This window comes from Bos indicus x Bos taurus, chromosome 5 (assembly GCF_003369695.1).
Source record: "Bos indicus x Bos taurus breed Angus x Brahman F1 hybrid chromosome 5, Bos_hybrid_MaternalHap_v2.0, whole genome shotgun sequence".
Taxonomy (NCBI): domain Eukaryota; kingdom Metazoa; phylum Chordata; class Mammalia; order Artiodactyla; family Bovidae; genus Bos; species Bos indicus x Bos taurus.
The window spans coordinates 68386672-68402276 of record NC_040080.1 but is presented as its reverse complement, the minus strand read 5'-3'; the positions used below and the strand labels follow the sequence as shown (position 1 = coordinate 68402276).

The following is a 15605-nucleotide window of genomic DNA, read 5'->3' as shown; positions in this document are numbered from 1 at the left end:
AGCTGGTTTGGTGGTGCAGAATTCTCTCAGCTTTTGCTTGTCTGAAAAGCTTTTGATTTCTCCTTCATACTTGAATGAGATCCTTGCTGGGTACAATAATCTGGGCTGTAGGTTATTTTCTTTCATCATTTTAAGTATGTCTTGCCATTCCCTCCTGGCTTGAAGAGTTTCTATTGAAAGATCAGCTGTTATCCTTATGGGAATTCCCTTGTGTGTTATTTGTTGTTTTTCCCTTGCTGCTTTTAATATTTGTTCTTTGTGTTTGATCTTTGTTAATTTGATTAATATGTGTCTTGGGGTGTTTCTCCTTGGGTTTATCCTGTTTGGTACTCTCTGGGTTTCTTGGACTTGGGTGATTATTTCCTTCCCCATTTTAGGGAAGTTTTCCACTATTATCTCCTCAAGTATTTTCTCATGGTCTTTCTTTTTGTCTTCTTCTTCTGGAACCCCTATGATTCGAATGTTGTAGCGTTTAATATTGTCCTGGAGGTCTCTGAGATTGTCCTCATTTCTTTTAATTCGTTTTTCTTTTATCCTCTCTGATTCATTTATTTCTACCATTCTATCTTCTAATTCACTAATCCTGTCTTCTGCCTCTGTTATTCTACTATTTGTTGCCTCCAGAGTGTTTTTAATTTCACTTATTGCATTATTCATTATATATTGAGTCTTTTTTATTTCTTCTAGGTCCTTGTTAAACCTTTCTTGCATCTTCTCAATCCTTGTCTCCAGGCTATTTATCTGTGATTCCATTTTAGTTTCAAGATTTTGGATCAATTTCACTATCATTATTCGGAATTCTTTATCGGGTAGATTCCCTATCTCTTCCTCTTTTGTTTGGTTTGGTGGGCATTTATCCTGTTCCTTTATCTGCTGAGTATTCTTCTGTCTCTTCATCTTGTTTAAATTGCTGAGTTTGGGGTGTCCTTTCTGTATTCTGGCAGTTTGTGGAGTTCTCTTTATTGTGGTGTTTCCTCGCTGTGTGTGGGTTTGTACAGGTGGCTTGTCAAGGTTTCCTGGTTAGGGAAGCTTGTGTCGGTGTTCTGGTGGGTGGAGCTGTATTTCTTCTCTCTCCTTTCGAAGAGTTGGGTTGCTTTTCTGGGTGCCTGATGTCCTCTGCCGGCATTCAGAAGTTGTTTTGTGGAATTTACTCGACGTTTAAATGCTCTTTTGATGAATTTGTGGGGGAGAAAGTGTTCTCCCCGTCCTACTCCTCCGCCATCTTGGCTCCTCCCTCCTTCCTTGATTTTAAATGAACTCCTTTCTTACATTTGTGCAGAATGCTTCCCAAAATAGTCACGAGAAATGCTTACTATCCTTTTATCAGTTTCTCGTAAGAGCTGTTTATTTTAGGCCCTATTTATGGGTATGTGTTTCTCTGAAATAAAAAGAATGTTCTAAGAGTTTATAATCCTCTAGGAAAGATGCAAAACTGTCCCCATTGTGGGTTTTTATGGAGGTAAAGGAAGTTATTGTCTTGCTGTCCCTTTATGGTTGTTGAAATATTCCCCTTTGCCCAGGTCTGTTTCCTGTAATAATGTTTTTAACAGTGGCGTACCTGACATGGGTTTGTTCCTTAGGCAAACGTGTAAAACTCTTCAAATTTGAATGGAGTAGAAAGAGAAGGTTTCTGCTGTGTTTGATGATAGTTTTTTTTATTTTTCCACATCCAAAAATGTTCTGGCTCCATGTTGGAGCATTAGTGTGGCAAATCCTAGCATTGGTGACATTCTAAGGAAGGGACAGAAGTTTCATTAAGGAGTAAAGATTCAAAATGACTCCAGAACTGCCTCAGTGGTCAGTAAAAAAGGCTCTGAATTATTCTTCATAAAAAGGGAAAAAGGGGAGGCATCATTTTTTTAATAGGAGGCCCTCAAACTGGCCACAAATAGCCAATGTCATTGTTGGTCAACCGAATGTTGTCACCTACAAAGACCCTGTAGCTAATATGTTGTTCTCCTAAGAACAGAAACAAAAACCCTGAGTGTATAAGTGGACCTCTGTCAGTGTTCAACCTGCCTATGAGTCTGTAAATTAGCATGAAAAGCATGGAACCATCAAATTTTTACCTAATCTCCATAAGCCAAATGAAGATTGTGTTCTTACCTAATCATTCATTCTTTGTATGTTAAATTGCCCCTTAATTGAATAAACTATGTCATACCGGCATCTAGGTAATTAGAACTGGTTAGATTTAAAGATTCATATTTTAATCAACTTTGGGAATTTGAGACTACTGGATTAAGACTATTTTTTAAAAAGTGAGAAATATATTTGGGAAATAGAAACAAAGCAGAAACTTCCAACATATTAAACATCACTGCCTATGCTGCCCTGACCTTCAGAAAATGAATTCTAGCTTTTTTAACTTACAGAATGATTTTTTTCCAAAGATATACCACATGTGGAGTGGTCATCTCTAAACTTAATTTTACGGCAGAATATAGGGATGAAAAAGAGTATATGCTGCTTCAGGCATGGTACTAGTCTCATGCTTCCACAAATTTCACCAAGTTCTTTTCAAAACGACAGAGGCATATTCTTTACGCAGACAAGTATCTCAAGGAGAAGTTGTTACCAAGAGCAACTTACATTTATAACTCAACCAACCAGAAGCTAAGGGAAAATGTTGCTCTTGGTAATTCCTACACCAGTAACTCAGATTTCTTCAAAGTGTCAATCCTTCTTCCAAAAGTCCACTTATCTTAAAATCATCTTTTAAGCATAATTTTTTAGTGCTTACTTCTGTTAGCCCTCATGTGCTGTGAGGCTGAAATACTTAACTGTGATGCTTGAGCAGATATAAATTTTTAAAGTGTTTATGACAGAAATTGGATAAAAACTATCCATTCAAATAACTCCTTTATAAATGAGAAGTGAGTCTAAAAAAATGAACCGATCAAACTTAGGTAAAGTGCCTTTCCAACTGCATTCAAAGTCTCAACTGTCTCTAAAAATAGGTAAACTTTGCTATTAATAGTATATCGGAGAAGGCAATGGCACCCCACTCCAGTACTCTTGCCTGGAAAATCCCATGGATGGAGGAGCCTGGTAGGCTGCAGTCCATGGGATCACTGAGGGTCGGACACGACTGAACGACTTCACTTTCACTTTTCACTTTCATGCATTGGAGAAGGAAATGGCAACCCACTCCAGTGTTCTTGCCTTGAGAATCCCAGGGACGGGGGAGCCTGATGGGCTGCCATCTATGGGGTCACACAGAGTCGGACACGACTGAAGCGACTTAGCAGCAGCAGAAAAATATTATTAAAAATCTACCAGCTTTCCTCAAAGCATTCAAAATAACTGTTCCCATTTTAAGGACTTTATCATGTTTCCATAAAGTTTGAACAGTGTAACCCCATTATACTGTTGTCTTTCAAAAGCATCTATTTTTTGTCATTTTCCACCTGGAGTAAATGTAAGAATGTGTATGGTGCAGGACCAGGAGAAGAAGAAAATTTTAAAATTTTCTTAATGTCCCAGAGGAAATTATTAAATACCCAAGGAGAAACCAGGGAATGTTTTGTTTGGCTAACAGTTAATGTTAGCTGATCTGCCTCTGAGTGGATGAATGTGCATAAACGGCAATGGAAACAGTCATCTTCTTTCCTGATTCACATAGAAGAAAGAGTTCATGGCAGGCACACTGCACAGCTTTCAAACTTCCAAGAAATGGTGCAAGTCCATCTGTTCCCCAAGATTCATTTCTAGTAGAGATCTTCATTGGCACAGCACAGGAACCTGAAAGCCACTGACAGATGTTGTATTTGTGGTAAAAAGCTCACTAGTTCTGCATTCTAATATAGGCTTTTCAGAAAAATGAAGTCTACATGGTGGCTATACCACCCATGAATTTAAGTAATCAGGATAAAGTTTTATCCTCTTTTGAATTAGTCCTTAAGAAAAGTCATGAGTTTGGGGACAGAAGGGAATCAGAAACTCACTGAGTCCAGCCAACTTGTTTGGCATGTGTGAATGAACCCTGGAGATTCAGAGATTTTTTTAAAGTGACTTGTTCAGAGTTATAAAAACCAGACGGTAGTATCACTGTTATAAACTCTTATCAGTACAAGGCCACCTCTTCTCAGTCAATCTGGGGCTCTGTTTTCTTTCTTTTTTTTTCCCCAGAAGTCTAGGAAGACTATGCCATTTTCTGCTTCCATATTGGGACCCACACTGTGGTACACATACATAGAATCAATTAACTACAGCTCTATTGTTTGAAATGACTATATTTCTAATTGCCCAAGGCTGTTAAATTTTTTTGAGAATTCCTAGAACAGATAACAAGGTCAATTCACAGTAATGTTGACCCTAGCTGAAGTGATAAGTAGATTGGCTTTTTGCCCCAAACGTGGAGGCCAATCCATAGCACCAGTCATTCTTGGGAAGGAAAATTAAACTATGATATGAAAATGTAGTCAGTTTCAGGGCTTATCGGAATCACCTCCAACACCATGAAAGCAAAATAGAGGCTTACTTTTTTATATAGATGTACATGTTTATGACAGTAATTCATGTAAGTCATTGCCTCATATTGCATCATCTATACTTAAAAGCTGTCTGGTCAGCTTGCTCTTAAATGATTACTTCAGACCAATAGGAAACTTTCATTTCATAGTACCTCATTGCATAAGGTGCTTTAAGAAAGCACAAGCGCATTCATGTACTGTTACAACCAACTGAATGGCAGCTTTTCTCCTGCTTAAATGAGAAAGCCTGCTACTGCAGAGTAATGATGTTTTAATTGCACATTTAGTACACAAAGAGTGAAGCAAGAATTTAATTCATGTACTTGTAACAGCTACATTAAAAAAATACATTTGCAGTGAAGCAGCAATTATATTCCAAGCAAGAAAAGTTCATTCAAATCAGCATTTAGTGGTTTAAAAAATTGGGATTGCTTTAAGAATCCAGTTACTGATTCAGAAAGATTTTAAATGGTAGATTACCTTATGTTATACACATGAAACTAATATAATGTATATCAATTATACTTCAGTAAAGAAATTAATTTAAAAAGTCAGCATTTAGGATTGTGAGGGTATTCTAGTCTTCCTTTACACCTATATTGAGTAAGTTAAATTTATTTATTAAAACATTCATTTGAAATGGGGCCTGTTAAGCAGTTGTATTGTAAAAATTGGACTTGTACTGCATTTCAACCTACTGCCTCCCTTCAGAAATACAGCTGCATAGTCCTTGCCTTCCAGTTGTTTAAAGAATATCCATCAGTCTAAAGATAAGTGTTTCTCTTATTACACAGATATTTTAGCAAAAATTTAACTTTTTAAAAAATGAAATTGACTTGTAATCTTCATAAGGCATTGTCTTTAATATTTTGTATATGTGACTTATTTTATATTCAAAGGAATATAGTTCCTCATAACAAGATTTTCGTGACCACCCAGGAAAAATAAGAATATTTTGTAAATTAAGCTAATATGATAAGATTCACATGTATATTGTAGAGTTTTGGCATTGATTTCACAAACTTATATAGGTGGGCAAAGTGAATATCTAAAATTAAAAAAATAAATATCTGAGATGTGAGATAGAACTCAAATACATCAGAAGAAACATAATGAATAAGGAAATTTACAAATCTGCATTTTGTTTGGCATAATTATACCACATTTATTTTTAAGCCTAGATGGTTAAAGTACAGTACTAATTTCCTAAATATTTTTCCTGCATTCAGAGTCTGATGGCAGCTGATTCATCAGAAAGACCAATAATGGAATTGCCTATAAAGACTAGTAACATATGCACAGAAATAATTGAGAGCAAAACTAAGAATTCAGTGCATTCAGCTGCCTAGAAATGTATTCATATCTGAATAATAATAGTTACCACTTACATAATGCTCATTATGTACCTTGGAATATAATTATCTGTGTTAGTCGCTCAGTCATATCTTACTGTTTGCGACCCTGTAGACTGTAGCCTGCCAGGCTCCTCCATCCATGGGATTTCCCAGGCAGGAATACTGGAGTGGGTTACCAGTATACCAGTGGGTTCCTTCTCCAGGAGATCTTCCCAGCCCAGGGATTGAACCTGGGTCTTCCACATTGTAGGCACACTCTTTACCATCTGAGGCACCAGGGAAGTCTTAGAATATAAGCACTTGACTAATTAATTTATTTTTCCTCAGCTCATACAACCCTATGATGTAGGTACTAATATTATAGTTGTCTTATTCAAGGTCACATGCTGAGTTATCAACAGAATGAAACATTGAACCTACACAGCCTGACTTCAAAGTATATTCTTTTTGACCATTAAATACCCTCTCACCTTGTCTGAAACAACAGTCTCTCCCAAAGCCAACCAAAACAATAGTGCTTTCTTCTTTATATATAACTACCATCATATGACTTTGATTAACAGCATATGAAATGAATGATTGCAAATTCAGTTACTATAAGACAGAAAATTAACTAATTAAATCAATATTTGTAGAGAAACAAGATGTAATGTCCTCTGCCGTAGATACCCTATGTATCACCTTTTGAGTCTTAGCTGGGAATTACTACTGTTACCACCTGTTAATATTTGAAAAGCATTTGCCTGGACTGACGCTTTGCAGGGATTATCTGATTTAATCACAATAGCAAACTTATGAGGGCTGATAATACCATTTTTGTATTTCATATGGGGAGACTAAGGCTCAGGGAGTTTAAATAGTTTATTTCAACCCCACAGTGTGAGAAAGTGATAAGGCAGAGATCTGAACTCAGGCAGTCTGTCTGCAGAGCTCACACTACTTGTCACTATGTCTCTCCCCATAGTGTACTGTCTCCCATTGGTAACCTAAACAGCATGACTTAAACAGGGTAAAAAGAACTGTAGACTCTATACATATAACGATTTTAGGAACTGTATAGAAACATCAAAGCATCTTTTACATTTGGGGACAGAATAGATTCTTGAATATTTTTCCTTTTTAACCTTTTAAATTTATTTTACCTTGAAGATAGGCAGAGGATGTAACACAATGGTCAAAATACAAAATTAATACAGTATGAAGTAGAAAATGGCAACCCGCTCCAGTACCATTGCCTGGAAAAATCTGTGGATAGGGGATCCTGGCAGGCTACAGGCGAAGAGTCATGACTGAGCAACTGAGCACACACAATTTTAAAATAGTTGACTTCACTTAATCTCAAATATGCCATTTACCTGGTTTTGGTTTCTCAATTTAAACTGGTGAGCAGACTTAAAAGACATGATTTTAGCATAAATTATTGAGAAATTTGAAAGCCCTATAATAGATTTGTTCGACTGGAAGAAATAAATGGATGCTTTCATCTAAAAAAATAATTGGTGCTTCTTATTGAATGTTACCAGATTAGCTTCTTCATCCTGGTGGCTCATTACCAAGGTAGCTTTGTGCTTGTAACTAGAAATAATAATACTAATGGTTATTATTATTGCATGTGTTCAGCAGCCCAGCAGTTTCACTTACCGAATTGGCTGGTGTGCAGCACACACAAATAAAAGTTGCATGCAAAAGAACAGCTGTGTAGAATACTGCCTTTGGAAAGGCAAATTTACTGAGACAGTGATTATAGCGTATGAAGCTCAAGGCATATCCGTAATGATCGTAGGACCATTTCTCTCTCTCATGCAGTATTTTATATCTATTGCCCTCAGAATGAGAAGACAGTGAATTCATGATAGTAAATGCAATTTCCTATCCTGTAAAATTGATTTTATTGCAACCTCCTGCTTTTAGTCACTGAAAATTTGCTGAAAAGCTTCCTTAGAAAGTAAAACTTTTACTAGTTGGCCTCGTCCAAAAGATAGGGCTTGAGTGAAAAGAGAATAATATTTAAGTTCTAAAAAAAATAAAAGGCAGTGTTTCATTTGGTGTACTAAAAACTTACTTTTAAGTGAAAGAAAATTTTTTAAATGTTGAATTGTATAAGTATTGCCTGAGATCTCTCATATTAAGAAATTTCAGTTAAAAAAAAATAAAGTTTCAGTTTATCATCTATAAAGGTTAAAATGGCAATCGTTTCTCCCCCATTAGCATGTCAGAATTTAACTATGAGTCACTTGGACTTAATGAGCATAAAAACCATAAATGCATTTTTTTGTATTACATTTTAGACAATTATTTTTAAAATGTTATTTGGATCTTGCATATTAGATGATGAAAATTGGTGATAAGGTACCTGTATTCAGAATCATCTGCCTGTTTTAAAATCTTTGGCTTTGCCATTTTGTTTGGTACAAATCTGGAGCTTATCAAGGAGGGTGATGATTTATGTTCATATTTATATTTCATTGAAAAGGGCAAATTACGACAGCCTCTGTTTGAATTCTTAAGTGCAGTCCTCTAACTTGTCTGTCAGTAGGATCCTCTCATTCTACTTTCAGTGGTTCTCTTGTTAAAGATTTATGTATTGAAAGAAAAAAAAAAACTGACCCCAACTCTAAAACTTTTATTTTATGGTACTTTATAGTTGAGAAAGCTAGGTGTTCATAAATATACTTGATCCTCACAGGACCACTGTGAGGCTAACAAGATTATTCCGTTCTACACATGGGAAACTGTGGGGCCCAGATATTGCACGACACAGTCAGTGTCATTATTGCCACACTGACCTAAATCCAGCAACTATATGCCAACCACAGGGGCCCTCTGATCACAATCAAATAATTTGGAAAAATCATACCTAAAATTAATTGTCGCTTAGTCTTCATCTCATAAAATGTAGGGTTTTTTAGGATTAAAAAACTAGGAAACATTGTGTAAAATTAGAGAATAAGGAAAAGCTTTCATTGTTTCAATCCATGCTTATTTAGACAATTACTTCTTTGAGTTAAGCTTAGTTTTCTAGCAATTATTTTAGCTGATAGAAATGTAAATGTACATATATATAATTCACAGCATAATATAAGTGTACATTTATGAGGATCTGGATTGTATAGTTGTGTTTGTGTATACTTATGTTTCCTCTACTGAGATGGAGGAAGATTGTATTTCAGATAGATAAGTCCTTGGTTTTATACTGTAAATTTGATGTCTGTTTTTAAAATTATTTGAAATTGAAATTAAATTTATGAAATTAAATTGAAATTAAAATTATGTGAAAATAAAGCTTTAAATACATAAATAGTTGAGAGAATCACTCCTCAGCTTTATATAAACCAGCAGAACAAAATGCTTACCTTGGAATGAAGATGTAATAATGTGTCTGCCATACCCACCAATAGATTACTTAGAATCTGGGCTTGTAGTAGTTCAAAAGGACATGTTACTCACTTTCCTGGAGTTGTTGCAGCGTGTCCCTTGAGTGCTGAACCTCTCCTGAGGCTAAATCATTTGTTCTCTTCGTTATTCCTGTCATTTCAAACACTGGTGCCCATATTACATTTCACAGTGATTTCTTCCTGCAACCAATAGGAGAATTCTCAGAAAAGGCAGGTGAATTTTCTCAGCCACTGGAAATCAAAGACCATATTAAATCAATGTTTGTCAAAAAAAGTGTATCATAAAAGTAAAATTTCTGTATTTTTCACAATGATGAGCTATCTTCATTAGCAACCTATGACAAATAGAAATATATGTCCTCCCCATATTCTTTTTACACTGACTCCCAGACTGGGAACCCTTCACAGACCTTGTATAAAGTAATCACTGAGTGGCAGACAAATTGATAATAAAATCGCTGCCCTGTCTAAGACACCCCTGCTCCCAGAATCTCTAGAGGCCAGCAGGCCCATTATGTTTGTATCCCTCCATCATCAGTTCAGTCCTCTGTGAGTGGGAGTAAGAAGCTACAGATTTGCAGGCAGAAGCTCCACCTTTGGGAATGAAACTGACCAAAGAGACACAAACATGTTTGCTGCCTCCATGCAGAATATACATGTTTGAATTTTACACCTTTTTTTTATACTGTAATTTGAAACCAGCCATGGCAGAGCAACATCTTGTTACTTTATGTTTTTATTTTTCGTAGTTGATCAAACTACAAACAAAACAAAAACCCTTCTTTTGGCAAATGTTTCGTTAAAAGATAAGTAACTATGTTACTTAATGAAATAAAAATAAAATATCCACAATAATTTTTTAAAATTCACTTTTTGTTGTAAGCATCACTGGAAAAGAACTGTTAGGCAATCCTAAGTACCATGGTATTAACAGCATAACTAGAAATTCATTGACACAGCAGAAATCTTTGTCTCTCTTTGTATCATATTTCTTCTGCATACATATAATGATATCTATGTACATATTAGGTATTCTAGCTATTATTCTTTTTTTCCTGTAAATAAACATTCTTTTGACTTGAGTACCTGTGAAAATCCACATGATTCTGCCTCAATAATATGTACAATAGCTTTAATAATACTGCTCTAATAAATTTCATGAGAAATTTTGGGGACCTTAAAATTTGGTAAAGGATTGTACTATAATTGTTTTTCTCCCCAATTTTTTTTTTTGCATTATGAATAGTGGATTTTCTGAAATGCAGTTGAGTCAAATAAGCATTCAACTTGTCAACTATTTCAAGAATGGTTTTTATGGAACCAAATCCCAAGGGCTTTCTTGAAGATGTGGTCTGATTGGATTCCTAAGAACAAAGTCTTTCATTCACTGACTCCTGGCATGAAGTGTATGGTCTCTGGATTATATTCACAAAGTCTATGCAAAGAACATGGATTCCAGAGCCATTCTTTGGGTCCAAAAGGGGTAACTTCTCCAGTTGAGATCTTCCTGGTCACTGTTGGAGTCACTTGGATAACTGCAAATGGCTCTCAAAAATATTATGAAAGAATAGAGAAAATAATTTTAATAAGCTAGAAATACCTAAATATGGTAGTCCTTTAAAATTCAGTAATTTATTTAATATAGCAAATACCAGCACTTTGAGTTTTTACTTATTCATTTCTAATACTTAATTGTGTAGAGTTTTAAGATGATAGCTGTTATGAAATGATTCTACTTTCTTTTTCTTTGTAGGTAACCCATTAACCAAGGTGAAATCAAGTGATCCTCAAGGCTGATTACATTGAACATATGCATACAAACATAATTCATAGGTGATCTTGAAGGAAAAATTTTATACAGCTCCGAAGTGGCACTCTGGAGTCTATTACTTCTGGGGGATTTCATGGCTCATAATCAGCTTCTTGGAATCAAGACTTTTTAGAAGTCCTACATGAACTTCAGTATCATGAAGATTTCATCAGATTTGAACTGCGTTCAACTTGTATAATTGTACTTAAAAAAGAACTTGAAGTTGCTCTCTGAAGAGTTGGCATTTCTGGATGGTATCAGAGACACCTACCCTTTGGGCTCTTGGCCCCAAATGTGACTGCCTTTCTTGTTTCTGAAAGTCTCTCAAGTGCACTGGCCTTCTGTCATGGACCTGTTCCTGGGTCCTGTGTTCACTGGCTAGGATTGTACATGGCTTCAGTGACATTTCCTTTGCAAACTTCTCCTCTGGCATGGTGTAAACTGAGACAATTTAATTTGTATCCTAACCTTGGAGCTCTGAAAGCCTACATGTTTTAACATCTTAAAGTTGCTTTTGTTAAAGGAATGGAAATATATATCCATTGATAATAGTTATTGTTGGCAAGTTATAGTTATCTGAAAACATCAATCATATAAGAATGTATAGACAAGCTGACATGTTTCCCCAAGGCTAACACACTACTGCAGCTCTCTGTCAGTTAAATAGGTAGTAGTTAGAACTGAATTACCATTTTCATTATATACTCCTATTTGGTACCTCTAGAGTACATTCCCTTTCAGAGTTTTTTTTTTTTTTTAAGTGAACTTTTTCTTTTATTTTTATCTTTACTTTTTCCCTTCACAGAAATCATCAATGAGCAGTCAAGTATTTAGGTAACATTCAGTTTCAAAAAATTGCCATGGATGCATGTGGGTTTTGATTTCTTAGCTCGAAAATTATTTGCTTAGATTTCTTCTAATATTTTTTTAAACTGTCATTTCTATCTTATTTTTAAAAGGCTGTCTCTTGCTTGATTCCAAGGACTGTTTGAATGCCTATTTGTTTATTCAAGTCTGTTGGTAGAATAAATTGTTCATTTCCTTGGCTTCAAATTTATAAATATTTGTTTCTAGTTTTCCCATTCAAACAATTTCTTAGGTCAGTTTTTGTCCATGTTTTTGTAGTCCTTTTCACATCTGTGGTTTTCAGTTCTAAAGGAAAATCTTACAAATATTTCAAGGCCTTAAACACATATGTACTTTTTTTTCTAAGTTATTCACAGAATGTGTAATTTTATACTACTTTTATTTTGCTTCATTTGTTATGTGGAGGGAAAGAAGAATGGACATTGCATAGCCATTCTGTAACAATATTGTGTAAATGTATAGTTTGAAGGATTGTAAAGGGAGAGGCTTCTGTGTTTACTCATCTTAGATTGATAAGAAGATACTTCAGAAATTGTCCTATTAGACATTCTATTATGTTAGACAGAGTGTAGGTATCTTCTGTGATTTTAAAACTCACTCACATGGCCAATTATGTATATGTTGATTTCCATGATGGAGGCTGACCTACAGACCAAAGCTCTCCAGGGTAAATTGGTAACAATCTTCAAAGACCAATATATTACCCAGAATCTTTTCTCAGCAGAATGACTAACACTGTAAAATTTGTTAAATATGAAATTTGTAAAGTATACTTTTGATATTGAACTAAAGTATACTGACCCATAAATCCATGGAATGACTTTCTTCTTCCATTTTCATTATGCATACAATTAGATGGCTCTGAGTGAATTTTGCAATGGTTCAAGACTGTCTGAACTTGTAAAGAAAGGAGTAATAGTTGTGCTGGAGTTTCTGCATCAGTGATAATATTAATTTCTTTGGAACAAAGTGGAAAATTATATTATTTTAGAAATTATGAATTTGTCCTAGGTTTGAAATTATAGATTATGCTCTCTTTTTTAAACTATGTCCTTTAAAACAACACTGGAAATACTGTATTATATTCAAGTGTAATACATGCATATCAATAGAAAAAATAAATGGAATTTCAAATATACTAACTAGATTATCCCCAGTAATGTTGTGACTCTTCAGAAAAGGTGAATAAAATTGGAATATAAAAATGGACTCTCTTTCCTGAGTTATTTTCAGAGAATCTGTTTTTCAGTGTTCTATTTTAAAAGCACTTCAGTTACTATCCAGGAAAACCTCTGATTTTATGGGAAAGCTGACATATATTCTTTAATTGTTTTATAAAAATCCATGGCAAATCTTGCCATTTACACAAGGTTCCAATTTTTGGGTTGCTTCTTTGCTAAGAAACAATTGAAATAGATATATTTATACTTGTGCCTCTTGCTCACATCTTGACTATGAGCACAACTGGCAAATTTTTGCTAGCAATATACAAAACTCATTTTATTAAAAAAAAAACTGTCTAAAAGAATATACTGTTTATCCTTTGAAATTCATTATACAGTTGACCCTTGAAAACACAGGTTTTAACTGCCTAGGTCCACCTATACATGGATTTTTTTCAACAGTAAATACTTTAGCACTACACAATCTGAGCTTAATTCCAGGGAGGTGAAATCATGCATATGGAGGAATCACAAACAGGGAGGATGCATTCTAAGTTATATGTAGATTTTTAATTGTTATCTCCCCTGACCCTAGCATTATTCAAAGGTCAACCATATATGGGAGTGTTAATTAAAACAAATATGGCTATGATTTAGCCTTTTAAATTACTTTAAATAGCTTTGATTTTGAATTTAAATTTTTTATAAAAAGTTATGAAAACAGTTCAGAAGCCTTCTGTGTACCCTTTCCCCACCATTCCCTAGTGATAACATCTTATACAACCAAGAAATTGACATTGGTACAATACTATCCTCTCAAATACAGAACTTTTCAGACTTCATTTGTTCCACATACACTTTTGAGTATGTTTATTTTTGTGCCTGGGGTTTCCCTGGTAGTTCAGTATTAAAGAACCCACCTGCTAATGCAGGAGATGTGAGTTCAATCCCTGGGTTGGGCAGATCCCTGGAGAAGGAAATGGCAACCCACTCCAGTATTCTTGCCTGGGAGATCCCAGGGACAGAGGAGCCTAGAGGGCTACAGTCTATGGGGTCACAAAAGTGTAAGATATGATTTAGAGACTCAGTCAGTTCAGTTCAGTCACTCAGTCGTGTCCGACTCTTTGCAACCCCATGAATCGCAGCACGCCAGGCCTCCCTGTCCATCACCAACTCCCAGAGTTCACTCAGATTCACGTCCATCGAGTCAGTGATGCCATCCAGCCATCTCATCCTCTGTCGTCCCCTTCTCCTCCTGCCCCCAGTCCCTCCCAGCATCAGACTCTTTTCCAATGAGTCAACTCTTCCCATGAGGTGGCCAAAGTATTGGAGTTTCAGCTTTAGCATCATTCCTTCCAAAGAAATCCCAGGGCTGATCTCCTTCAGAATGGACTGGTTGGATCTTCTTGCAGTCCAAGGGACTCCCAAGAGTCTTCTCCAAAACCACAGTTCAAAAGCATCAATTCTTCCACGCTCAGCTTTCTTCACAGTCCAACTCTCACATCCATACATGACCACTGGAAAAACCATAGCCTTGACTAGACGGACCTTTGTTGGCAAAGTAATGTCTCTGCTTTTCAATATGCTATCTAGGTTGGTCATAACTTTTCTTCCAAGGACTAAACAACAATAATATGTGATGTATGATCCTATTCTTTTTAATTAATTTGGTAAATATCTACTCCAGTATGTGACAACACAGAGTATGGGTCAATAGGTGTTTGATTCGTGATAACTTTTTTAAAGTTCTCTATTTATGGAATGATATCCTATAGAGTTATTTTTATACATTCTTATTGCATTAACACAATGGAAGCCTTCAGTTTTAACATCAAACCAGTACCATATAAGATTTCAAATTTGCAGTTGGCATTAATGGATAGGAAGAGGTCTGAGATTCTGTATCTATGGTTGAAATAAAAAAGGAGTTTGTTACTCTTCTTCATTTTTCTTAGCAAGACCCATATATACAATGCTATATAATTGGATTGTGACTTTTAATAGTACACAATGGTTAGTATCACAGCAATTAAGTGGGACATTAACTGGGGCATGATCTTTTAAAAGTTTTGATAATTTTCTCAATTCATGATCATATGTGAAAGTTGCTCAGTCATGTCTGATTCTTCATGACCCACAGACTGTAGCCTGACAGACTCCTCTGTCCTTGGAATTCTCCAGGCCAGAATACTGGAGTGGGTAGCTGTTCCCTTCTCCAGGGGATCTTCCCAACCCAGGGATAGAACCCAGGTCTCACACATTGCAGGCAGATTCTTTACCATCTGAGCCACCAGGGAAACTCTCATGATCATATATCCATCTGACAGAGCAACATGTGCAAATATATCTAGTAGTATTTATCATCATGGAGATGTTTCTCATTTTCACCCACTTATGTAGAGAGAATTAGGAAAAAGAAAGACGTCTTAGAGAAGCTGAAAAGTTGGGGAGACTTATACTGGGCATCTCCCGTTCCCCTTATCCACATAGAGAATTCATAATAGAACATTACTGTTTTTATTGAAGTATAGGTTTGTCTG

The 15605-nt window shown here is 35.6% G+C and overlaps 1 protein-coding gene across 2 annotated transcripts in view; it reads left to right on the top strand.

Moving 5' to 3' along the window:
* Nucleotides 1-13111, top strand: part of FAM19A2 (family with sequence similarity 19 member A2, C-C motif chemokine like) — a 564697-nt gene extending 551586 nt beyond the window's left edge. For both annotated transcript variants that reach the window (XM_027542409.1, XM_027542410.1), the window contains exon 5: nt 10979-13111. In XM_027542409.1, coding sequence (XP_027398210.1) covers nt 10979-10990 — 12 coding nt within the window. In that variant the 3' untranslated portion in view covers nt 10991-13111. The remainder of the gene's footprint in view (nt 1-10978) is intronic.
* The last annotated feature ends 2494 nt before the right edge of the window (nt 13112-15605 follow it).